Below are 27897 nucleotides of genomic sequence, written 5' to 3'. Positions count from 1 at the left end.
CAGCGTGGAAAAGGTACAGAGCGGGTTAAAGAGTGAGTGGTGAAACCAATGGCAAGAGCAGAGCCTGACTGAGAAATCCCTAGAGGGGTGGGCAGCAGTAACCAGGAAATGGGTCGGGTTTTGCAAAGGTCAGCCTTCCTAATATTCTTACTGTAACCCCTTTTCACAAAATGACCAGTCCTAAATGCTTTCCTGTATTTGAGACACGCCCACACCAGGAAGAAACTATAGTCAGGTCCATTTTTATCAAATTTGATTAATAAGGGGAGGCAGCTGGGATTCAGTTTCAAAACTTTTAAAGAAGCCGTGTGTCACAGAGAAATACCCTGTAAGAGACCCCTCCCCTAACAGCTAAGTAAAACACCGAGTTTCATTGTAGTGATGGTGTGACAATTCTTGTTAGAATAATTGGTACTTGGCTGTTCAAATAGCAGTAAGAAATCCAAACTCCAACTACCAGACCATGTATCTGAAGTACTGTCGACTAAAAGAAATGAATCAAGAGGAAAGATTGCTGAAGCCTGCCATAAGGGGATTCGACTGACAGCACGAGGACACGAGAACGAAGACAACAAAAAGCAACAAAAACAAAGACGTGAAGAGATGGCAAGTTGACTTCTCACTCAAATTAGTTTAAATTTTTTCATGTGAAAATGATAAGCGAGTCGGTCAAGGACACCTACCTTCATTTTTCCGGGATTTGACCAGAGTGACTTTGGTGGGCTTGGCGGGCTGACTGGAGGCCACAGAGCGCCTGTCGGAGCGCGGGGACAAACTCCTCTCCCGACTCGCGCTCCTGTCCCTCGCCCAGCTCTTCTCACTCCTCCGAGGAGCCAGACTCCCATGGCCCCTTCTTGAGTCGTGGACGTCCTCATCGTAACTATCTTCTTCATTCTCGGACACTGGCTCAGGGTCAGGGCGACTTACTGGAATCTGAACTTTCTTCTTCCTTCGGATGGTCTACAAACAAAAAAGGGTTACCAATAAGCTGACTGATTTTCAGGTATGCACCTTTGGTTCCTGAGAAAGGAAAATTATATTTTTTGGGTGCCATGTTCGCTAAATCATGAATCAAAGCGATATAATGCACAATTGTAACATTACTAAGGAATATTTTCCCACAATGGTTGTGTTATCTGCTCCCTGATAAACAGATCTGGTTAAGAACCAAATTTGGAAGAGTGGCCTAATTGATGAATTAATTCAGAAAGATCTTCAGATGCAATCATCACAAGCTTAAAGGAAAACTAGTAATTGCTGGTGGTGTGAATAAATAAATGGGGCACTGTACTCTATACCCCAAATACACTTTCCAAATCCGTCAGCATCAATCAAGACCCATGCTGGTCCCACTGGCCTCTCAGAGATCAGCTGACTGCACCTCCACACTAACTTCACCAACGCACACAACTTTCAGTTTCTGTCTCTCTCCATTTGTAGTTAGTTCCTGGTCTACGTGGAGTAAATCTCTCCTTCAGGCTTTCTTTCCCCAGTGACTCTGGTAACTGCTTCAATTTTCCCCGTCCACTTACTTCCTTCACGGTCTGTGTGCATTACCTTCTGATTAAGTGGCCTCTGTCCCTGGACTGCACTTGGCCTTCTCACACTGGCACACACTTGATCTCATCAGACATCTGCAAGATCTGCAGGTACCAGTCCTTATCTCCTACTTCGGACCCCTTCATCTACTTAGACTTTTCCACATCCATCTTATTTCTGATTCCTCCATCCACTCCGTCCATCAATTTCCTCCTGGTTTCACATGCCTTCCTTCCGAGTATGCAGGACACCGCAAGTTGTGATATTTAACTGACTTCCTCTGGACCCTCAAGCAGCTACCATGACAAACTCCAGCGCTGTCCTGATGGCTGTACTTCCACACTTTGCTGACTGAGTCCTCTACGAATTCATTCTCCTTGACAAAATTGTGCTTGGCCAGCGATCCGTTCCTCTCTGTACTTCTTGCTGCCTGCCTCTCTGGAATTTGCTAGCACAGGTATTCGAAAACTATTCTGCAAGGCCTGATTTACAGAGATCAATGCCCCTTCAACATCCCCTCTACTCCTCAGTTTTTTCCGTGTCTCATTCATTTGTTTGGTCTCAAAGTTCCGCAGAGCCTCTTCCTGTATGAGTGAAACCCTTCTGTCCGAGCTCTATTCTTATCCCCACCCACCTCCAAGAACTTTCTTCATCAATTACCATCCCCCAAGGTACTTGCGACTCTAATCACTCCTTATCTACCTCAAATCTGTCTTCTGCCTACTAATCTGCCAATGAATCTTCTATTCCTCTGCCTTGCACTCATTTCCAAGCCATCATCTTATCTCTTCCCTTTGTGGCTCCCTTTCTTCAAAGGGCTGTTCTATCCTTAACACAGCTGCTCCTTACCAAGACCAAGAGACCAAAGAAGGCCTGTGAGCAAAGAACACTGAGCTGATTTATTCAGATACGTGAGGATATTTAACAGATTTAACAATTCTGCTTGATAAGGAGCAAGAGGCCAACATGGGAGGAGGAGGAACACCAATGCTTTAGGAACTGACACTTTTACTGCCCCTCCCACCCCCGGCTGAGGCAGCATTTACTGTAAAGCCTTCCTGACTCCTGCATTTCAGTCTCACCTCTATTTCAATCTCCAACATAGTGTAACAGAAGCAATACTTTGTATTAGAACTTTTATTGTCACTTCCTCCCTCATAATGTACAACCAAAACCAAGTAACCAGTCGAGCACAAAGCTTTCCCTACAGCTCCTCTAAGAGAGTGCCACCTCTTTGCAAATCAACTGTACTTGGACTACTTACTTAGGGTCATGACTGTCTGTGCCCATCTATTACATTAAGACAAGTCCCTTGGGGTCCTTACCATGCATTCAACCCAACACGTAATGAAATATTTGCATCCAGTTAAGTGCTTAACTTTCTGAAAACTATCCAGTCCTATTACGATTCTCCATTTATATTATCAGTTAACTGACATAGCACCCCACGAAGATATTTAAAAGGTTCGGCAATTACGTTTGATTTTAACAACTGATAATTGTGAAACAGAAAATTTTGGGGGAAAAATGCCTATTTCAAAACAGTTTAGCTGAATTAAATATTCAAATGTAAAATAAAACAATGAGATCATGCTAATACTAGAACACAAGATTTATGCTTTTATAACCCTAGAAAGGTAAAAGCTTTTGTAAACATGACACTAAAGGCAGCACCAATCATAAATGAAAAGGTCTGACAGATATGACAACATAAAAATTAAAACATTTCCATGTTGAAACAAAATGATATAAAATCAAACCAAAAAACCACCATAGACAACTTACACTCACAAAAGCAAATAGGCGAACAATACATGCAGTAAATATGACAAAAAGCTACTACACACAACACTGATATGACAACTGCCACCATATAAATGCAAAAGGACATGACCAGGCAAAGAAGAAACACAAACGGGCAGTATATACCCTATGAGATGCTCAAACTCACTTGTACTTTAAAATATTTTAACGCTTTGAAAAGTATTATACACATCGCATAATGTATATAATACTGCGTTTACTGTAAGTGTTTGGCAAAGATTAAGAAGTGTGGACGAAACTGGACTCTCAAATACCCTGCTGGTTTTCTGAAGGGCAAACTGGTAATCCGCGTATCAGTCAGTCATTCACGCCCAGACTCCACAATCCACAAGCCACTCCTAGGAAGTGATGCTTAAACAGTAAAGGAACAAGTACGGAGAAACACAACAGTGTCCAACACAACATGTTTGAATACTTGTGGGAACCAGACACGGACACGCCCATCGGGGAAGGGCTGGGTGTGTGTGTGGACGCAGTGACATGCTAGCTGCCATGTGGCTACTCCCTGACATGTCACACAGGTGATCACTACGGTGTTCTGTCTATTCATTTGCTTCACAACGCTTCTGCAGAAAGCTCAGAATTTTAGCCAAAATTATACATGCTCACTGTGTTATAAGCATATCTATTTCTATCTTCTCTTCACCTACTGACGACATATTATTTAAAAAGTTCTAACATTTTAATTCAACAGAAATCATGTATTGAGCCTACCACCCAAAGGGCTCTTAGCTGATGGAAATATAATCATGTAAAAAGACAGCCCCACTGTAACATCAGGGCGCAGGGAAGAAGGAAGATAAGTGGCTCTGGAGGGGAGGAAGGAGCTGCCTAGTCAGAACTGCAGAAAACAAAACCCACGTATCCGGTATGGCAGGGTAAGTCCAGGAAGCCCTCTGACAATGGAAGGCCACAGCCTAAGACCCTGGGGTTCTATGCTCGACGTCATGTGGCAACGAAGAGCTTAACGTAAATTACTGACAGGAGCAGTCTGTCCAAAGGCAGAACCTTCTGAACCACTGCCCTCTGCGGGGGAGAACACCCCCCCCACCGACAGAGCAGACCACGTGGCTGCCTGGCTCCGCCTTCCAGCCGACGTCACAGAGCAGTCAGAGGCAACGCCATCCTCTGAGCGCCTCAAATCCTTCCCACACGTGCTAGTCCAAGTACCTTACAGGCTTGGATCTAGTCGCTATAAAATCACTACTGTGGGGAAGTCTGCAGCGTAGGAATACGGCTTTCTGGGAGGCATTACCGATGTGGGGGATGTGTACTGAATACTCTGCGTGGACAAACAGAGCAGCACAACAGGTCAGAGGAAAGGAGGGCTCCAAAAGCGGGAGGGAGGGAGGGGTGAAGCTCACGACCTCAGCTGCAGGAAGAAAAACCCCCTCACTTCCGTGCACTGCACAGCCCGCCATCCGACAAACTCGACGAAAAACCTGCTAAGGCTCAGGACCAGCAGCCGAGGCGACACAGCGAAAGCCGGTTCAGTTTATAAACACCAACAATCATAAAAGTTAGCGTTTGCTTCTGTACACACTGCAATCCTGTTATAAACCTGTTAGAAAGTCTACCATCCACTAGTCGCGAGTCCGTGTACGAACTGCCACTGAACACCACGGCACGGTACAAGTCTGATTACCAGGACGCCGTGAGCACACACAACAGAGGGCGTCTGTCATTGGGAAGGCGGGAACTAAACACTGGTGCTGCCACACGCCAAGACGCATCTCGGCGGCTGTGCCACTGCTGCGGACACGAGCCATATGGCGTGGCCACCGACACAGGGCGGGAGGCCCAGCCACTGTGGGGCTGCAGTTTCGGGGAGCAGCCGCCTGGCCCTCACCACAGCTCCCGGAGGTCAAACACAAAGCAGGCCGCCCCGCGCCTGCCCGCGGGTGCTGAGTATCTGCTGGAAGCAGAAAGGTGGTCTGTGGACCGGGCAGGTCAGCTGTCTGGCCGCCCGGCGCTTCCGCCTGCCCTGCACCCCGGAGCTAAGGCCTCCACAGGGCCTGGCTCAGGCCTTCCAGAGGCCACAGGGGCAGAAATGGGAGCAGCAAAGGGGGCAACGCAGCTCACGGGCTCCCAAACGTGGACGTGATTGTATTAGGACCTTTACGTTACAGCCATTCTGTGCCACATGGGTCTAGTTCAACTGTCACAGGAGGCCAGTCATCAGAGCTAAGTGCAAGCCTTTTCTCTGACCTGAAAGGGAATTTCCAGAGAAATACAAAATAGCAGATTCTACCTTATACTGAGTCAGTAACATTAAATGCACCCTGAGCAACTCTACAAAGGAAATCTTACCACTTTCTCTCCCTTCAACCCGCATCACAGTAACCAGGGAAGCAGCTGCTGATGGCGTATGTGCTCACGGGACAATGTACAAGTGGCCCACTAAACAAACCCTGTAACAAGCACCTAAAGAGAAGGAAACCTTAAGCCACGAAGAGGTAACCATTCAACCACCTCCCTCCTCTTGCAATTAAAAAAATCCTGCTATCTCAACTTTGAGAAAATACACACGGGTGATAAAACACACCACCCATATTAGAAGAAATATTCTTATGAACAACTAACTTTAGAACTACTGCTCCAGTTTTCCTTTTCTTAAAGAGGAAGGATATGTTCCAACACCAGAAATGTTTTATCAACAATAAATTGGTACCTTTAGTACATTAAAGGTAAAAGATACTTACAATTTTTGCATTCTTCCCACTTTTCCTTAGTTGTTGAACAGCAAAAGCATGTTCAACATTATCCATTGAAACTCCATTAACCATTGCAACGCGGTCATTTTCTCTAAGGAAAAAAAGTCACCAAAATATATGTTAGAGAAAAGCATACAGGTAAGTTTGTGAAGACATTTTCAAGATGGGTACTTCTAAAGAATATTCTAATTATGGGCTAACTAATCTATTTGTCTTCAGATCAATGATAAAATAATATCACAATTTATTTTCAGATTTTCCACAAGCACAATTAGTAAGTAACTAATGACAGATCATTAATTGTTTTAAACCATTAACACAATGTTTCCCCAAAGGATTGAGAAGTATCATAATACACAAATTAATTTTTGGTAGTTATGTTACGGGGCATAAGTGATACTACCGTGTTTCCCCGAAAATATGACCTAGCTGGACCTTCAGCTCTAATGTGTCTTTTGGAGCAAAAATTAATATAAGACCAAGTACTATATTAGACTCATTATTATATTAATTATATTATATATTATATAAGACCCAGTGTTATATTATAGTAAAATAAGATCGGGTCTTATATTAATTTTTGCTCCAAAGGACGCATTAGAGCTGATGTTCCGGCTAGGTCTTATTTTCGGGGAAACACGGTATGTCACATAGCTGGAAAAAGTTACTCCCCCCTTTTGAAAAAATAAACACTCTCCTTCTGATTTTCTTTCTGTCCTTCAGATTATACTCTCACTTTTGTGCTACTGTATCTTTTGCCTCTTTATCTTGATAATCTTTGAACAAAAATGGCAAGACTCAGGGTGAGAGGCTCCTGCAGGCTGGAGTAGACCCAAAACTGAGTAACAAGTTTTCTTTAACACACTTTATTTTTAAGCGACCTTCTGGTTAAGATATGTATACTTGCTTGCCATTTATGACAGAGGTAAGGAAAAACGTGTATGAATTTAAAGACATCACTAGCACAGTTTGCCAGAGGCTTAGGGCAGGAGAAGACACACGCTTACTGCAGCTGTCCTTCGGCTGGTCCTCCTTTCAGCACGTCTGAAATCACTATTGATGTTTCCCCACTCTGAAAATGAGGATTATCTCTTCCACCAGATATTGCAATTCCAAATCCAAATCCAGGAGCCTGAAGTCATAATTACAGTCAAATGTTACTATTAAGAAAAATGACTGTTCCTCATGTCATGCTCTACAAACTAAAAAAGTTAAAACAAAAACGACAAGCTTAGTACATCTGTGACCCCCACTCACTCGCTTCCGTGGAGCTCCCACATCAGAATGCCCTCTCCTGCAATGTGAATGCTCCAATAAACTGAACATGCTAGGCAGAACGGAACAGCAAAAACCGCCGATCACGTTAATATTCTTTAAGAACTAAAATACATTTTGAAATTTTGAACGCTGAAATGCCAAGTTTATTTCTGATTATCAGAAGGGTCCTGAGGGGACTGGCAGCGCCCCAAGTGATGACAGACTTAGTTAGCATATACACCAGAGCCACTTTCCATAATAAAATATCAACAGCTATGAAGATCAAGTAGATTATTTCAACTTCCTTCACTTATGTTAAAATCTCTTTAAAAGTACTACACTATTACTGTCTTATAAACATTGAATGCAATAGGAATACATTAATCATCACAAGCATTTAAAAAATATTTTTAATTAAAGAAAATTACAGTAAACTAGGTACTTGTAAATGAACTGAAAATCTTTACCACAATAACTAAGGATAGCCCTATACAAAAAAAAATTCAAAATATTTCCAACTTATTAAAAAATTACCTAATTTCAAGAAATCCAAGCCACCCTCGAGAGAGGAAGTGAAGTCAAGTATGCAGACTAGTCTAAAGGAACGTCAAATATTTTCCTGGGCTCCAGAATCACTAGACCAGCATGGTGTCTTTTCATATAATGTTGTTCTACAATACGCCCTCCAATTCAAACCACCCACCATGGACTGGGCATTCGTCATGACCTTCACTCCCACCCTGAAGCCAACTGAAGTGGAAAGAGAAAAAAAACCTCTCCTTAAAAAAGAATAAACACCAGCTATTCCACTCCTAAGTATAACCCCAAGAAAGATGAAAGCACATGTCCACACAAAGACTTGTACCCACATGTCCACAGTCATTTCTAATAGCCCCAAAGTAGAAACCACCCAAATGCCCACTGACTGATGAATGGGTCAATAACATGTGGTGTATCATTAGAAGGGAATATTATGTCCAATAAAAAGAAATGAAGTACTAATTAACACAAGTGATGAAACAGATGAACCTTGAAAACATCATGCTAAGTGAAAGAAGCCAATCATGAAAGACCATATATTGTATAATTCCATTCATATAAAATGTCCAGAAGACAAATCTATGGACACAGACAGTACAATGAAACTAGACCACCTTCTTACACCATACACAAAAATTAACTCAAAATGGATTAAAGATTTGAATGTAAGACCTGAAACCATAAGACACATAGAAGAAAACACAGGCCCTAAGCTCCTTGATGTTGGTTTCAGCGATGTTTTTGTGGAATTGATCCGAACAGCAAAGGAAACAAAACCAAAAACATCAAACTAAAAAGCTTTTGCACAGCAAAGGAAACTATCAATAAAATGAAAAGACATCCCTGAATGGTAAGATATTTGTAAATCATACATGTATGATAAGGGATTAATATCCAAAATATAAAAAGAACTCATACAACTCAAAACAACAAAAAACCGCTCAATTAAAAAAATGGCAGAGGACCTGAACAGACATTTTTCCCAAAGAAAACATACAGATGGCCAATAGGCACATGAAAATATGTTCAACATTATTAGGGAAATGCAAATTAAAACCACAATGAGATATCACACCTATTAAAATCGCTATTGTCAAAAATATAACAGCTCAAGTCTTAGGGAAGATGTGGAGAAAAGGGAGCCCTTGTGCACTGCTGGTGGGATTGCAAATTGGTGCAGCCACTATGGTAAACAGTATGGAGATTCCTCAAAAAAATTAAGAACAGAACTAACATGTGATCCAACAACTCCGCTTCTGGGTATTTATCCAAAGAATACAAAAACACTAATTCAAAATGGTATCTGCAGCATTATTCACAATAGTCAAGATATGAAAACAACCTAAGTGTCCATCAACAAATGAGTGAATAAAGTAGACACACACACACACACACACACACACACACACACACACACACGGCCCTGGAATACTACTCAGCCATAAAAAAAGATGCAAGCTTGCCATTTGTGACAACATGGATGGACCCTGACAGTATTATGCTAAAGGAAGTCTGATGGAGAAAGACAAATACTGTATGATTTCACTCATACATGGAACATTTAAAATAAAAAGGAAAAACTGCGAGATGTAGATAACAGATTGTGCTTAGCAGAGGGCAAGGGGTGACCGACGGAAACTCAGCCTTGGTGCTCAGCACGCACGGCAGACTCTGAGATACAATGCTGTACACCGGAAACTTACAGAACGTTATAAACCAAGTTACCTCAGTGAGAACAAACACACACAAAAATGAAACAATTTAGGAAAGTTACAAGAGAGATTAAAACTCACAGTTAGAGAAATGCAAACTAAAACCACCGGGAGGAGAAGGGTATAAATTCGGTATGACAACCCATGTTGCTGCAGCGGCTGCAGAGAACACACACGCCTGCTCGCTGGCTCATCATGCGAGGGAAGGCAGGTGATCTGCTCGGCAGGTGATCTGCTCGAGTCTTCCACAGAGGAATTTGGCACTAGCTAACAAAACTACAAGAGCTCTCACCTTTCGACACAGCAAACCGGTTTCTAGGAATGTACCCTGAAGACATACGTCTCCGACAATATGAAAACACATATGCACACAATTACGTATTGCAAACTGTCACTGCAAATACAGGGAGAAAACCCTACATGCCCAAGGGATGCGGGAGGGGAATTACCGCTGTGCTTTTCTTTCTTCCTGGAAAGAGGTGGGGTGAAGCTTTTGACTCTATAGGCTTGTATCAGACTGTCCCTTTACATGTTGTTTGCTAATTATTTTACTGAAATAGCAGAAACAACAAAACTATGAAAGAAACACTGAAAGAATCAGGAACTTTCCATGAGGAAGGCAGAGATGGGAAGGTATTTTCGAAGTGTAGTTTTTGGCTGCAGTGACAGCCTCGCACTGGGTCCAGGCCACTGCTTCCATGCAGCTCCTGCACTTAGTAGGACATGAAATCTGCTGAATCAGTATCTGCTACAGTTCATTTCAAAGTCTGTGTTCCCAACCTTGGCTGCAGAGAAGAATCACTGGGGCAGAGTTTCAAAATGCTTGCTGGTGTCTGAACACTCACCCCACACCAATTAAATAAAACTGGAGGGAGGGAGATGGCAGGCGTTTCTTTAAAGCCCCCAAGTGGCTCTGATAGGCAGGCAGGGCTGAGGACCTCGGCGGGAAATGCTTTGTGACTATCAGAGCAGAATAGTGATCAAAAACTTCAAAGGGCTCACCTATTCCACACTGGCCCTTCCCTCTCACCTTCACCATCGGCTTATTTGTATTTGGCGTTTTCAATAGACTGCTTACCTCCACTGCAGTACAATTACCCTCCCTCTTGTTGGAAGGGTTATTCTAAAGCTGCCCCCACCCACACGTCCAAATTCCTTAGTATGCAATATCCTGAAAGTCAAACCCAACTTGCTTCGCAGCCCGCGCATCTCTGCTCTGATCCCCGCGTGATCAGGCACGCCCTGCATTATATCAAGCTAGGCTCCTGAGGATTTCTCTAGCACCTCACGAGTCTTGCAGGCTTCAGCTCACTCTTCCAAATCCAGGTTCACTGTCATCTCATTCATAACCCGCCTAGCTTCCGCCAGGTACAGGCACCCACCCTGCACGCCCGCTCCCAGAGCACACGGACACGCTTCTGCTACTTAACACGTGCACTCGGCCTGGCCGTCAAGGCCCTACTTGGACGGCTCACATGTCCATCGTGTATTCCAGAGAAGTACAGCCCTGCAGGGGCCCAACACACGGCACTTTGAGTTAAAATAAGTACTCAACTGATTGTTCAATTTCTTTGTAATTGTTTCCCTTTATAGAGATTTGCTTTTTTTTAAATTAGCACTAATTTGAGCACTAAAATCTCAGAATTCTGGAAAAATCTGCAGCCATGGTAGTAACGTGGATTTTGAACCTTCCTGAATTCCCAATAAAAAACAAGCAGGGCGACTGCACAACACACCCAAACCCACGGACATTTACAACACGACCAGGTAACCAGTGTACCCCGCCCAGGTGCAAAATGCAAGCAGGTGCGTAAGCACCCAGCTATGAGCTTTGTGTGTCGCCAGCGTTACATGGGAGGAAAGCCACGAGGTGTCTGACACACCTAAGACCTGAGGAATCCCGTGCTAACCAACAGACACTGGATGGAAAGCACAGCAGGACGATTGGAGAAGAGCAGCTGGAACCCGGAGGCCGTCTGCCTCCCTCCACGGTGTGTGAGAGCAAGGAGCCTGCAGCAGAGCCTGCCCGGGGCCACTGGAGCAGCATCACCTTAGGAATTCTGACCTGCCAGGCCCCTTCCACAACAGATCGTCCTTCCCCACCCCCCCCCCACCACTGTGGACATACTGCTGGCAGCGAATCAAACGTCAGTGGGACAGGAACAGAGACAAAGCAAAGGGAAGGTCCAGACAAAAGCGTACAAAGGGCGCAGAGCTGGTAAGTGTCAAAAAGCAGCAGTTACGTTCTGTAGCACATGCACATGTGTATACGCATGTACACACACACGAGGAAACTAAGCCAATTTCTAAAAATCCAAAGAAACTAATTTCACATAAAAATAAAAAGTCTCAGTATCAAATCCCTTGCGAAATTACTATAAAGCTAATGAGCAGCAGAATAATATCCCTACAGAAAATGAAAGCATGCCAGAGTATTCAAACAAAGAAAAAAAGGATAAAAACTGTTACTATTACAAAACAAACAGGCCTAAGAAAATATACAAGACATGAAAGAACATAAATACGAATTAGAAAAACTCAGAAATGAGCTGACAGAATTCAAGAGCTAATTAGAAAATTTAAAAAGTCAGTTCAGATAGGAAAGCAAGCCCAAATAAGCATACAAAGGCAAACAAGATACAATATACCTATAGTAGGAATCCCCGAAAAACTAAACCAAAATAAGGGAAAAGAAAAAATAGTAAAAACTATAATTAAAAAACCCAAAACTCCCTGATATGATGTTTTTAATTGAAACTACATACTCAAAGAACACGCACTGTAGTTATCTGAGGGTTATCTGAAAATACCAATTCAGAGGGACTAACAACAAGATATATTCAAACAAAATGACTAGGTTTTAAGGCAAGATTCTTCGGCATCTAGGCAAAAAGAGTTCATAACTTATGAAGGAAAGAAACTTAGATCATCAGTCACACTTGGAGAGCAACACGTTACGCCAAAGATAATATAAAGACACTCAAGCGAAACAGTGAGCCAAGGATTTAACGTCCAGTAAAACTGAACTTCAAGTATAAAAGGGTACGGATAAACTAATAAACATGCAAGACAGGAAATACTGTTTTCATGATTCCTTCCTAAGGAATCTAATAGAGAATGACTTTCTGACAATCACAACGACAGGAGAACACACAGTGAGGGTTGGTGATAAGCACTGAATATACACTTACTTATAGTAGGAGCATTAAATAAGGATTCAAGGGTGAAATAAATTATGTAATAGCTATATGATACAGAGTAAAACCATATTTTTAAATGGGGAGAGGAATAGGAATAGCATATGTAAAAAGTTTTAATACTGGTGCCAGTAATCAAAACTGATAGATGTAGAATTATTCTTACTCTGAGGGAATTGTATGCTCTGTGCTGGACTTTGTAAAAGACTAATGTGGTTGCCTTCCCAAGAAATTTTCAAAAGAAATGCAAACTATTCCATTTTTATTTCTTATAAATCTTTACCATATAAACTTTTTAGGTGTGTGAAATGATAGTTGATTTTTATGTTTCCATGAGAAAACGTCCAAGATGATGTCTTTTACTATAGTGGTGGGGAAAGTGGTTTAAAGCAATATAATGTGATCCCATTTATCTGCATGTGGACACACAGATATGGTTACAGCTTTTGAATGGAAGAAAGAACATCAAAAAACTTCCCTTTCACCTTATTTCATCTTTTTGAGAGCATAAGCAGCCACAAGCAGCAATAACTTACGTGTTTACATTTTTGCCTGGTAGGGAAACTGAATTGATGGTAAACATGCTTTACTGGCCACACCCATTCCTTTACATATCATGATGACTGTTTGCACACCGAGTAGTAGTTACAACAGGGACCGTAAGGCCCATGAAGTTGAAACTATTTACTATCTGACCTTGTATAGAAAAGGTTTGCCCACTCATGCGTTATAAAGCATTTCTTGAGTCTTTTTAAAAAAGGAAAAAAGAAGTTCCTGATAGCTGATTCAGTTGCAGAAATATCTGGATAATCTCTTCTCCAAAGACTCTTCTCTGTTCCCGTCCAAGATGCCCAATTCTCTACTTGAGATCTCCCCTTGGTGCCTTCTATTTTTTCTCCCTTTTTTCCATGCCGCATTTCTACAGCCAGCTAACTCAATCCCAACATTTCTCACCAATTATTGTTTTACTCCTCTCCCTTTATTCTTCCAACCAACCCTGAACAGTCTGTGCAACCTGCTCTAGTCATTTGTTTTCACAGTGGACGCTGGGATCACAGGATTCTAAAACCAAAAGAATCCTCAGCAATCATTTGTTCAACTTCCTTTTTACAAACGAAATCAGAAGGCGTGGGGTCCTATCTCTACTCCTGGCCAATTCTGACCTTATATAGGACCTCTGTGGACTTGAGTCCCCTCATTGAAATAGAGAGATCAGGACTGCATCAACTCATATACAGTTGACCCTTGAACTTGTGGTTAGGGGCACCGATATTATGAGGTTCCCCCACTATCTGCAAGTACACGTTCCTGGGAAAGCTTCCTGAGCTGAGATGGCATATGGCGAAGAAGCAATTAGCTGAGCGCACTTTTTGCTAAGGGATGCACAAACTACAACGATACAGAGCGCGATGCTCACAGAAGTGTCAACGCCCCGGCGGCCCTAGGAAGGAGCTGGGCGGCCCGTCTGGCTGCTGGGAAAGCCGGCCGCCACTGCAACCGCTCCCGGCAAAGCACACGCAGAACGCTCCTTTCACTTACTCCCTTTTCTCATAAAAGGGGAAATCCTCTTCGAGTTATTTTGGTTTGCTAAAACAGGCATGAATGTGCATCCTTTGTAAAAGCGAGGTGGCCTAAAGCGAACTTTGTAAAAGCGGGGGACACCTGTACTGAGTGAACGAAGCCAGGCATAGGGGACCACATATTGTGTGACTCCATGTAGATGAAACCGTTAGAAAAGTGGAACAGACAGAAAGTAGATTAATGGTTGCTTAGGGTTTGGGGGATCGAGGGATGGTGGCTAAAGGTAGGGAATTTCTCTTTTGGGTGATGAAAATGTTACAAAATCATGGTTGATGGTTGCACAACTCTGTGAATATACACACACACTGAACTGTACATTTTAAAGGGGATGAATTTTATGATATGGGAATTATATCTCAATAAAGCTCTTTCAAGGAAAGACGGTGGGGAGAAGGGAAAGAAGCCTCCACACACGTGCAGCAGTCCCCACCTGGTACAGGACGGATACAGGGGATCCCTCACTCAGGAAAGCACATCCGCTAAGGCAGGCCGTCTGACCTGGCTGAGGCCATGGTTACACTGAGTGTCCATTATGTTTCCAACTCTTCACTGCATTTAAGCCTCTGCACAGAGCAAACTGCGTTGAAGCAAGTTCTAGTGAAATGTCCCAAAAAAGCTACACCTCGAACCCAGGGCTTTGGACTCAATATATAATACTCTTTCCATTTATATTTCAAATTCTAAATGCAAAAAATGTTTATGGAACGTAAGCAGAGATGACCAACTTGTTCCTGAGAATTTACTTCATTTCTCAAAGGATTAGAAAAATATATGCATTTTCTAAGGGCGAACATGTGAAACTGAAGAAAGTGTGGGTGTGTCGTGGTGGCCAAAGGGGTGGGACACAGGACCCTGTGGACACAACCACCACCTCAGGTCACCGACCTGCACTGGCCACGGTGACAGCCATGAGACACATGACTGACTACCCAGCACTGAAAATGTGGTTAGTCTTGCCTGACTGAAATGTGCTGGAACTGTAATGTGCAGTGTTTTCTAAGGCACAGTATGAAGAAAAGTAAAGTATATCAATTTTTAAATATTGATTACATGTTGGAAATAATAGTTTGGATACACGGAGTTAAATAAGATCTATTATGAAATTAATTTCATCCATATTTTACATTTTTTAATGTGAAGACTAGAAAATTTTAAATTACGCATGTGGTTTGCATTACAATGCTGCTCTAGAAACCTCCGAAGGCTGACTTTGTTGCATAGCGTGGCCTCCTCAGTTTGACTGGGCTTATAACGTAAGTACCCAGCACGAAGGGGACAGAAAACTGGTTAAGATTTCCTACTCTGAAGCCGATGATGACGCCACAGGAGGCGCGGTACACGGACCTGAGCTATCTAGTCATCTGTCCCCGAGGACCAGTGGGGAGAGTGGAACCCACGATCAGACATCCGGCCTGATCTCTTCTCTGATCTAAATAATTCCAGGGACTGTACCGGCGCGTGGCACGCTGTGGAGCACCAACAAAGTACTTAGCCTTGAAGAATGGACAGGATGTCTATCACCTCCACTGTTCTAAGGGGAAGAGCGTATCCTCTGAGGAAGCAAAAGCAAGTAGAAGAAAGAAGCAATACAGAAGCATGTCATAAATTATTCTTGACAGTTATGAGCAGAAAATACTGACTTTTAATCCACAGAATTTTTATTCGTTTAAAAGATGAAGTCACCTTCACCTTACATGGAAGTGACCATCAGATGTCAAAGAATATGGATTTGCCCTTATTTGACGACACACAGTATCTACATTTCAGGTCAGTGACAAAATAATATGGCCTCAAATTATTTTCTTCACTTGCTACTATTGCCAAAAGCCCATCTGCTCACCTCAAGGAAAGTAACTTCTCATTTCTCTGTCGCTGTTTCTGAAAAATGTGATGCCAGAGATCATGGCCCTCCATTTCAAACTGGAACATTTTAAAAAATGTATGTTAGGGGTCCCACCCAGACCAACTGAATCAGAATTTCCGGGCAGCTGGGAATGACCCAGCTGACTCTTCTTTACAATAAAACCGAAGAGCCACTGCTCTGGATCCCTGGTCAGAAACTGTGGCCTGCGGTCACATCTGGTTAGCTGCCCATTTTTGTAAATAAAGTTTTACTGGAACACAGCCACACCTGCAGAGCTGAGCAGTTGTGACAGAGATCTATGACCTGCAAGGCCTAAAATATTATTATCTGCTGTTTACAGCAAAAGTTTGCTGACAATGCTCTAGATACACTAAATTTTGCTCTGGATCAACTCAGAACACCAAAGGACTGCGATTTCTAAAAGTACTATTTCCGCAGAGAAGGAAGTCACCCGAATTATGCCCGCACTGACAGGACTATTTTAAAAGCCAATTCCTGGAGGGATGGCTGTTCTGGATTTCCACTCTGTCAGTGTCTCTTTGATGAGGCCCATGGCAACGCAGCTCTGTGTTCCCAGCACAACAGTTAGCATGTTTAAAAACCAAAGACTTATGGATGTGTACTCCTCTTATCTCTGTGTGTCTTCTGATGACATTTTTCTGGGCTAGTACCCTTCTCACGGCAAAAGAAAACGGAAGCAGAGGAAGAGGCCAGCTACAGAATAAACTTACACTAATCTTCTAGACAGGAGTTCTCAGACTTGTCTGAGTATTATACCTACTATGATGAGTTGGTATGACACGCTGAACACATTCAAAAAACCAGCTTCTGTTGTATCAACCTCCAAGATCTAAGTATGAGACACGTATCTGTAGGAAATACGCTGAGTATTTTCCCACACCTGAATTCTTAGTAAAACCAGGCAAAACAGCAGGAAGGGAAAACATATTTTAGCTAATGTGTCTTACTTTATTTTGCTTATTTAAAAACAAAAAGGTACTAGGAAAAAAACAAATGTAACGTGGTAATGCCAAACTACACCTCAAAAGAATGATCTAGCTTCTACCTTAAGAAATTATAAAAAGAAAAACAATTTAAACCCAATGTAAGCAAAAGAAAGGCAATGTTAAAATAAGCAGAGTTAATCAAACAGAAAAGAAAGAATATAAATGAAAACAAAAGCTGGTATTTTGAAAAGATCAAAATTATTAAAGCTCTAGCCAGACAGACCAAGAAATAAGACACAAATTACCAATATCAGAAATAAGAAAGGGACCTCATTACAGACCCTACAACAATAAAATGAGGGAATATTGTTAAGAATTTTATGTAAGTTTGACAACTTAAAGGGATGAATATTTTGAAAGATACAAACTACTAAAGCTACCAAAAAGAGAAAAAAAAGAAAAAGCTAACAAAGAAATATATAACCTGAATAGTCCTACGGAAAACCAATGAAACCGAATGTATAGATAAAAGCCTTCCCACAAAGAGGAGTACAGGACCACATGGCTACACTGATGAATTTTACCAAACACTGAAGGAAGAAACAACATGAACTGTACTAGAAAACGTGACAGGAGGACTTCTCAAATGCTTGTTTTGAGGCTAGTAGCTTTCACTGATACCAAAACCAGATATACAAACAATACAACAAAAAAGGACTGACCAATATTCCTAATGAACACAGAAACAAGCATCTCCAAAAAAACAAAAAACACTAGCAAATCCATTCAGCAATATATATATAAAATGGATAATAAATATATCACAACCAAGTAGAATTTGTCTTGTGAATGCAAGGCTGGTGAACATGCAAATAGCAAGAAACTGACCACACCAGCAGACTAAGAAGAAAACTCATGTAGATAACTTCAATCAATAATTGTAAAAAAAAAAGAACATGAGCAAAATTCAACATCCATTCATGACTTAAAAAAAAAAAAAGCCTCTCAGCAAAGTAAGTACTGTATAAAAAAGAACGTCCTCAACCGAGTAAATGGAAAAATATACGTACAAGGGAATTACCTTAACCTGACAAAGGGCATCTACTAAAACCCAGCAGCTAATACCATACTTAATGGTGCAAGACAGAATGATTTCATCTAAAATTAGGAATAAGGCAAGGATGTCTGCTCACCATTAATATTTAACAACATCCTGGAAGTCCTAGCTAGTACAATAAGCAGGGAAAAGAAATAAACAGCATATAGATCAAAAAGGAAGAAATCAAACGGTCTCTATTCACAGATGACATGACTATCTACATAGAAAAATCCCAAGAAATCTACAAAAAAGTCCCTAGAACTAGTAAGTTTAGAAAAGTTGCAAGTTACCTATTAAAAATCAGTTATATTTCTATACACTAATGAACAATCAAAAATTGAAATAAAAAAATATCATTTACAAAAACACTAGGAAACACAAAACATAATTAACTAGAAATCTAACAAAATGCGCAGGATCTGTTTGCCGAAAACTATAAAACGATAATGAAAAAAATAGAAGAATGGAGAGATATATCATGTTCATAGTTTAGAAGACTCAGTATTAAGACGTCAATTATCTCCAAATTGATTTGTAGAATCAATGCAATCCCAATGAAAATCCCAGCAGACGTTTTTTATTTGACAAATTTACTCTAAAATCTATATAGAAAGGCAAAGGAACTAGAATAACTCAAACAATTTTTTTTAAAGGATAAATTTGGAGGATACACAATACCTGATTTCTACACTTAATATAAAGCTGTAGTAATCAAGGCAGAAGTAATTGGGAGAAACATACATGGATCAACAGAAAAGACCAGGGAAGACCCACACAAATACGGTCACTGATTTCTGACAAAGGTAGAAAGAAATTAAATGGAGAAAGGATAATCTTTGCACAAATGGCTGCTCAAAAAATTGGACATTCTTATTAAAAAGGAAAACCTCTGCCCATATAACATATTTTACAAAATTTTACTCAAATAAAACTTCTAGAAAAAAACAGGAAAAAAATCTTTGTGATCTTGGTTTCTAAGAAAACCTCAGATATGAAACCAAAAGCATGACTGATAAAAGCAAAAACCAACAAACTGTACTTTATCAACTTAAGCTCTGCAAAAGACACTGTTAAGAAAAAGGCAAGCCACAGACTGGAAAAAACGTTTGTAAAACAACACCTGATAAAGAACTTGTATCCCGAATATATAAAGAACTGTCAAAACTCAGTAACAACTTCTGTGCACCAAGGGACACAATAGAATGAAAAGACAACCCATGGCAAGGGAAAAAATATTTGCAAGTTGTAGATCTGATAAGGGGTTACTATCCAGAATATATAAAAAATTCTTACAACTCCACAATTAAAAAACAAATAACCCAATTAAAAAATGGGCAAAGGACTTGAACAGATGGCAAATTTTATGTTATGCGTATTTTACAATTATAAAAAAACACTCAATAAGAAAACAAACAACCCAATTAAAAATGGACAAAATATTTGAATACATTCACCGAAGATAGATGGATGACGAATAAGCACACAGCAGATACTTAAGGAAGTTCTTTAGAGAACTGGAAACTAAAACCACAATGACATACCATTACACACCTATTAGTGTGTCTAAAATTAAGAAAATGAAAAAAAAACACAATAACCCTGATAGTATCAAATGTTGGTGAGAGTAATAACAGCAACTGGAGCTCTTACACTTACTAGTGGGGATGCAAAATGGTACACAGTTTGGCAGTTTCTTATGAGTTAAATATTCATTTACTGTAAGACCCACGGCAATTCCATTCCTAAGTATTTTCCCAAGAGAAATGAAAAGTTATGTTCATACAAAACCCTGTATACTAGAGCAGATTTATTCACAATCAAAACTGAAAACAAGCCAAATATAACAAAATGGGAGAATGAATAAGCAAATTATTCTACATTCATACAATGGAATGCAACTCAGCTATAAGAAGGCACTAACAAAAAACAGAACTAAAAGGAAAAAAACACTGATACAAGCAACATCATAGAGAAATCTCAGCTGCATTAGGCTGAGTGCAAGAAACCAGTCTCAAAAGGCTACATATAGTATGAGCTCACTTACGTGACATTCTGGAAAAGGCTAAACATTTTTGTAGGAACAGAAAACACGGAAGTGGTTGCTGAGTGCTGGGGGTGAAGGGACAGGGCTGATGACAAATGGGCACAAGGAAAGTTTCGGGGTGAACTGTTCTGTCTTTTGATTGTGGTGGTGGCTACTTGACTCTACGTTTGTCAAACTCAGAACTATACACTAAGGATGATTTTCATTGTATATCATACCAAAGAAGATACTAAAGGTATTCAGAAAATACATGCAATGTGATAATACCAAATTATTACATCACAACCAGCTAATTAACCAATTATGAGACATAAAGTTATTTTTATGTTTAATCTGATTGAAATATGCTACCTATCAGCGTATCTCAAACAAGACCCGGCCATATTTTAGCTTTATAAATTAAAATATTAGGTTGGTGCAAAAGTAAGTGCAGTTTCAAAGGTTAAAAATAATTGCAAAAACTGCAATTACTTTTGTACCAACCTAATAGTTAAGGTTAGTAATATTTAATGATTCCTTTTGCCATTTAGGGAGACATAAAAAGTCCATTACATCTTATTTGAAATCACTGTTTTTTGATAATTAATTATGTGCAAATTCAAACATTCACGAGATAATTGGGGGCAGGGTTCAGGAACATGCTTTTGCCCCTTTCCATTTTCCTGGTCATATATACAGCTGGTAGAAGTAATAAGCGTTTACAGCTGGTAGAAATAGGAAGGGTGAAGTATTCAGACTAGACATTCTTGAATCTCTCTATTCATTCTCTAAGGAGAAGGATGATCAGTAGTCAGCTCTCTTCAAAGGGAGAAAAGAGGAGCATGATGGGAGGCCCTTCCTGTGTGTCAAGCGTAAGCAGGTGCCACGAGCCCCATTTTAAACCTGTGGAACAAGGCTTTCAAAGGTAGTTGGACTGCTTGCCCATTTCAAAAGGGAAAGAGGCAGAGCTAGGATTCAAATGCAGGACAGGCTGGCTTCAGACAAAGCTCTCACTCTTACCAGCTACTGGTGTCTGCTCTCTGCCCATCTGCAACTGCTTAAGCAACAGTTTAGGTCTACAAGTATTTTCTAAGATTCCATTGCTCACACGACCTGGTTTAATTTAAGTCCCAGGCCTACAATACAGGCACACATACCCAGGAAGGCTGAAGCAGTTTATAACTTCTACCAGGTACAGTGTCTTGTACCTGAGCACTCCAAATTTAAAAACTCATCCATTAATCTCTAAGTCAGAGATAAAAACAGCAAATATACAAATAACCTCCAAAAGGACATATGAAAAAGTAATCATGCTCACTTCTGACCTTAATAAAGAATTTATTGCAATTCTAAACAAAGGAATATAGAAAAGTTTTTCCCCTTTCTTCTGGCTTCCTGACATCTGGCTTCGCTCTATTGTTTTGCAAAGCTGCCAGTATCCTGAGTTATACACAGATATTTACTGCAACAGAAACTTACCCTGTGAAGCGTCACTGTGTGTTGTTCCCATATAGCAGTTTCCTCCATTGCTGTGTTCTGATAAAGAAAAAGAAAAACAAGCCATTTACCTTCTTTAATAAAGTGAGGGAGAACAATTTAGCACAGTAAAATACCAAAATTCTTACTAGTAATATTAGTTTGAAAGGACCTTAATAATTATGGAAGGTTTTTTTGTTTGCTTTTGTTTCTGTTGTAAGAGACAGGAAACTACACACAGGAACTTCCTTTGTTTTTAACTTAATTTGGACAGATGCCACTCTATATCCATTTCATGCCAGCTGAAATCAGTATTCCAACTAATTCTTCAACTTCATACTTATCATCAGATAGAAAAGAAGTCGGCATAGTACTATTTTTAAATATTTAATGACATAAAAAAAAAACATTTTAAAGCATTTCTTACACTGTGCAAAGAAAAGGAAAAAGTCAAATACCTCTGAACTCAGTAATTATAAATATGCATGTTACAGGAAACCAGATAAGACCATTTGATAGGTTTGGTCAATGGTTGCTTTAATATCAGTTAAACTCTACTGCTCCACCTAGGTAGTTTTACTATAGAATTGTTTATAACCCTAAGAAAAAAATGCCTTTTCTCGCAACTGTCACACACACACACCCCTCCAAAATACCCCCCAAGAACCACCATAAATAAGAGCAACGCAAGCTCCAATAAAGGTACTACTGAAACCACACGGTGTAGTTCAGGTTCATCTCCTGTCAAAAAACTCTTACTACAGAGGGAAATAAACTACTATCCCAGGGATAAGCACTAAAGAATTCAACATAAATTTCTTATAAATTGGGTTAATTGCTCTTGGAGGCTTAAAGTAATTCAGTCTCTTTTACTGTTACCACTTAATGGAACCGGGCTTCCTAAATAGATATATTTACAAACAAAAAAATGTAAAGACCTTTCCAGAGTTAACAAAAGATAAGGTGGGAGAACGCTGAGCATGACATTCTCAAAACACCACTGTTACTCACTGTTACAAATGCCTATTTCACAAGTGAGATCTGTTTTCTAATAGCATCACGAGAATATACCCATCAAGGTGCCATGGGCCATTTCTCCTTTCCCACAGCAACTTTACTTGAAGATTAATGCCACTTTAGAAAATGAATCCCCATGCAGAAAGCCTGTTTCCCTAAATTCAAAGCAACTAGATTAACTTTCCTGCCACATGAATGAGAGAGAGAGGGAGAAAGGATCCCTCTGTTCACTCCCACAGATAAGAACTGCCACCCTTACCAGCGTTTTGTTCCAATCTTCCAATCAAGTGCAGCAAAACCTCCCTTTAATGAGACTTCTGCGGGAAACAAAGCTGTTTTGTTTCTTTCTTTAACAAAAATTGACCAGGATTTAATGTACTGAAAAAAATTCCTCCATCAATGTGAAGCAATGATGATATGAGTAATTCTACTAAATATCAAGAGTCCTACTAAAGACACATGGTAAAAACACCTGCAGAATTGCTCGTTGTCGTCTTAGCTGACTTCGCGAGAATGAGAACTGCTTGCAGAGCTCTAAACTCAGCTTTTCCCGACCCCCTTCCTTCACCAGCATCCCCCACACTTTTAATCCCTTTCTATCAGTGCAAACTGATAACAGTCATCTGATAACAGGCCAATCCCCTGATAACATACTCTCTGGTATGAAAGCATTTATCATCCTCCATATGGTTTTAATGACCACATAGCTTCCCATTTTGTAAAAGAATATTAATCAAATGGGGACAGGCTATGACATAGCTTATGCTGTTACCCTCATTTTGTTTACACAAGAGTAGGAAAAGAAAGGCTGAGAGGATACACAAAATGTTAACACTGATCAGCTTCCAAGTGAAGAGATTATGGATGACATTTTTTCATTAGGAATTTTATCTTTTTGCTTTCCTTTCTCCATTTCCAATCAGAATAAATTGCCAAAGTATTTTAAACCGCATTCACCAAATCCCATTTGAAACTTCAAATACCTATTTTATCTTGAGCTTTTAGGAAAACCAAATAGTATTTAAGAAGATTACTTTGTTTTACTGTTAATTATAAAAAGTATTCTACTGTTCATAAGGGATCTATATGCATTCATGTCTTAATGTACAAGCTTCAAGAGTACAATAAGAGAAACTTAGATTATTTTGTGTAAGATAAGGGGAAAATAAAAATACTAAAACAATTCTTCTCAGTATTGCAATCAAAATTAATGTTTCTTCTTTGGAGGGATTAGAAGAGTACACATGTCAACTAACTCAATGGCTCCCCTCAAAAGGGTTATATCAGGTTGCTGCAAAAGTAACTTGCGGTTTTTGCAGTTATTTTTAACCTTTTAAACCGCAATTACTTTTGCACCAACCTAATACCCCTCTGTTCAAGTCAAACACGTCCTTCTTAGTTTGACTTATCGGAAGGAGACCCATGGACAAGGAGCAATAGAGAACGCCACTTCAAAATGGGTAGTTAGGCTTTTGACCAGCACACTACACCAATTTAATCCAAAATATCAATGCTATGCCAATCTGTATCACTTAACAAAAACCAGCAAAACAGAAAAAATGCATTCCTAGTTTAAACCATGAACCATGTCACCCCTCTTCCCTCTCCAGCCTCTGGTTTCTTGCAGTGGCACAGGCAGCAGAATTGTATCCATGTTTCTCTGTATAACCAGGCGGACCCTATGCCGAGTTCTGAATGCAGAGGGATGAAGAGATGGACGCACACACAGATACGTCATAACGCAAATACAGAAAAGTACAGTAGGAGACTCTCAGTTGCCAAGATTCAAGATCCATTGTAAAAATCCTTTCAACTCTGCTATGTTAGAAAATAATCATAATAAATTGTTGCGGGGCAGTGGAGGAGATTCTTACAGCAACTCACTCAGAAATTGAAGGCTAAATTGATATGAAACAGTATTTGTATCAGTACAATTTATTAAGCACTATTTTCATGAGCTCTACATAAAGAAAAAAGGAAGGGGGTTTTCTTTGGAAGAATATCTAAGAAACAAGTGGCCTCTGGGGTGTAGAAACCGCAACGGGGTGGGGAGGTGAGAATCTTACTTTCTCACTACGAGCCCTTTTGCAGTGTTTTATCAAACTCATCTTATTCAAATAAATGATTTTTAAAACTCCACATCTTTATTGTAAACCACATCTTTATTGCCTGTCATTTTTTTTCTTATTTAAAAAAAGCAGAATTTGGACAAATTGCGTACCTTGGACAAAGGTGTTCTGGTAATCTAGTCCCCTTCCCAAAGCATGTAGGTTTGTGGCTGACCGAGGAAAAAGGGTTTCCTCTAAGCACGATCCCAGCACCATCGCTTCTTAGTAACTTTGAAAAATGCTGTTATGCAGAAAATGAACTAGGCCAGAAATCCTGAGATCAGAGCCCAAATCTACCATTATCTAGACAGGTGACCTCCGTTTTCCTCACCTGTGAGGGAACTGGATGAAATTTTCTCACGTAAGAAGTGCTTCCCAGCTCTAAAATTCGATTAACTGTAATTCCAATTGTAGTCGTTATACTTCCGATTCCTGGCGGCCTGCAGCTTCAGTAACTAACGAAGCACTGCGGGCACCCAGGCCGCACCCGTGGCTACTGGGGTCTGAGCTCTAAGTGCATTTCCGAATCAGCGTCAACTGACCAGAATCACAATTTCTGAGGAAGCAAAAAGCTGCATCTCAGAATCTACCAAGAGTTTGTTTGGCTTCTTTGTTCTCAGCTCCAGCTGGCGAAGACACTGCTCAGATCACCCCTCTGAAGGGCTGGCTTCCTGCCAACACTTCAGATCCCAACTCCAGGCAGTTTCGCTGTCCTTCAGGGCTGATTACAAACCAACTGGAGAAAAGACAGGAGAACACAAGAACTGATGACACAGGAGGAACCTATAACTGGAAGATCAAATCCAAAAAAGAATAAAGCAAGTGTTCTCCAAAAAAGGAAAATCTTAACTCCTAAAATGATCTAGATATACAGGCTATATATATATATATATATATATCTAGATATAACGATATATACATACGTGTGTGTGTGTGTGTGTGTGTGTGTATCTCCTTATGGCTATAATTAAAAAAAGATCCATTCATTTATTCAATCACTCATTCAACAAACAGTTATCAGACGTGCTAACTGCTGTGGAGGCCAAAACTAGGCCCCCTTCCTCCTAAGGGCTCAAGGACAAGGCCTGGAGACGACATAAAGGGTGTATAATGGGTACTTCAAAACATGGAGTCCTGCCTATTATGAAGACTGGAGAACTCAGACTGAGAAAGCAACGTGTGAATTCAAGCTTGAAGGATGAGCAGGAAAACAAGTGAGGAAAGATGTTTCAGGAGGAGAATCAGCCAGTCAGCAAGGTTGTTGGTGCTGCACAGGAAGCTGGTCCGCCTGGGCAGAATCGTACAAACTGTGGGCAAGGGGAAGGGCGGGAAGACACGCTGCCCAAGTAAAGGCCTTGTAATGTAAGGGCTTTAAAGTCAATGGGGAAGCAGCAAGGCATTCTGGGCAATCAAATGATACAGTCAGAACTCCATCCGAAGGCTGTCGTGGAGAAGATGGATTGGAGGCAGGGAGACCAGTTGGAAAGTTAAAGAGAAAAGAGGGAGGAGTTCAAGATGGCTGTCAGGATGCAGAACTGAGCAACTCAGCAAAAACCCAGGAACTCTCTGGGTTCCTTCGGAAGCAGAGCTGCTACACAGAATTGTTTCTGAATTCTGCTCTCCAAAGTGTTTTCTTTTGATTTTTTAGCTTTTTCTCCATCCAAAATAGGAAGATCACCTACTGAGATGAGAGAGAGCCAGGAACTTAAGGAGAAATACGACCTACGTTTCAGTGCCTCAAACAGACGACCCCTGCCCCCCTGTGACCTTTAATTATTTCATTTCAAATTGCGATCACTGCCATGCAAATGAGTACAAAGAAAGACTAGCGTCTGTGTTACAAGGTGGGTAAAATATACATTTGGATTGATCTGAAGGGCTGTCATAGAAACTCAAAATGGAGATGTCCAAAAGGTAGTTTAAGAAAAGCAAACAACGAAGGTCAAATGACGAGAGATCTTGTAGACACTCACGGATTCAACAAACTTCTCAAACAGCATAACTCACTAAGCAGAAGAATTAAAATAATGATCGAAGTAAGAGTACAACAACTCTAGGATGACAGTCTTAAAAGAAAGCGAGTTTAGCATCCAACATCCCACTATACTCAACACCAGTTCAATTTCAAATACGACTTTATTGTGATCACCCCTGGGCTGACAACTCAGGAAACAAAGGATGAGATGGATATGATTAGAAAATATTAAGAGCTGGAGGACATAGGCAGACCTGGAATTTTTGGGTTGATGAAAGCTGGAGGTTTGCTTAAAATATAAGTTCACAGATAAATCACTACATTTGCCACTGTCCTAAGATCAAACTGAAAGAATATCAACTTAAATAAGTGACCATTATATGCACATTAAACACTGAAAAATTCTCATCAGGAATGGGTACAGATATTCTAGAAAACGAGTGCTTTTCAGGTTTCAAAAACAAAACTGTTCTTAGGTTGACATTTTTTAATGGCTGAACACGGATAAAAGACCTTTCAACTTGCTTGCAGGTCGAAGGAGGAAAAAGAATCAGGCAGCAGGATGACGAGGCAGTGACACTTCTGAGTGTGTCACTTGGTGTACCTCTCAAAAGAAAACAAGTTTAGCATCCAACATCCCACTATACTCAACACCAGTTCAATTTCTGGGAACCATGGCATGGTTTCATGACATACATCCTTCACATATCAAAGAAATAAACCATGAAAAACCAAAGGGGTGGGGTGGAGAGTACAAAACGGAAAACAAACAGTAACTACGGAACCTAAGTGTATTACAAACGAGTAACTGACAACAATGAAGGTACATAAGGAAAGAACCTAAGTAACTGAAAAACAGTATCTTGACTGAATGATGTAAGGCCAAAGAACTAGAGAAACTTTGTAGCCTAGTTAGAGTGTTTTTCCTGGAGATATGAGTAAAAAGCTAAAACTATCTGTTAGGTGCACTAGACGTGAACAAGTAAATTACTCTGTAGATAATGAGAGCTGGGTTTCTACATTA

General features: G+C 40.5%; 1 protein-coding gene across 7 annotated transcripts in view; it reads right to left on the bottom strand.

Annotated features, from left to right (window-relative positions):
- Nucleotides 1–27897, bottom strand: part of TJP1 (tight junction protein 1) — a 194128-nt gene that overhangs the window by 44968 nt on the left and 121263 nt on the right. For all 7 annotated transcript variants that reach the window (XM_033099937.1, XM_033099931.1, XM_033099932.1 and 4 more), the window contains 4 exons: nt 21777–21833; nt 7085–7209; nt 6066–6168; nt 684–960 (listed from right to left, as the gene is read on the bottom strand). In XM_033099937.1, coding sequence (XP_032955828.1) covers nt 684–960; nt 6066–6168; nt 7085–7209; nt 21777–21833 — 562 coding nt within the window. The remainder of the gene's footprint in view (nt 1–683; nt 961–6065; nt 6169–7084; nt 7210–21776; nt 21834–27897) is intronic.

This window comes from Rhinolophus ferrumequinum, chromosome 28 (assembly GCF_004115265.2).
Source record: "Rhinolophus ferrumequinum isolate MPI-CBG mRhiFer1 chromosome 28, mRhiFer1_v1.p, whole genome shotgun sequence".
In the NCBI taxonomy this organism is placed as follows: Eukaryota; Metazoa; Chordata; class Mammalia; order Chiroptera; family Rhinolophidae; genus Rhinolophus; species Rhinolophus ferrumequinum.
Note: the sequence above shows the minus strand (reverse complement) of the source record. Positions and strands in the feature narration are given on the sequence as shown.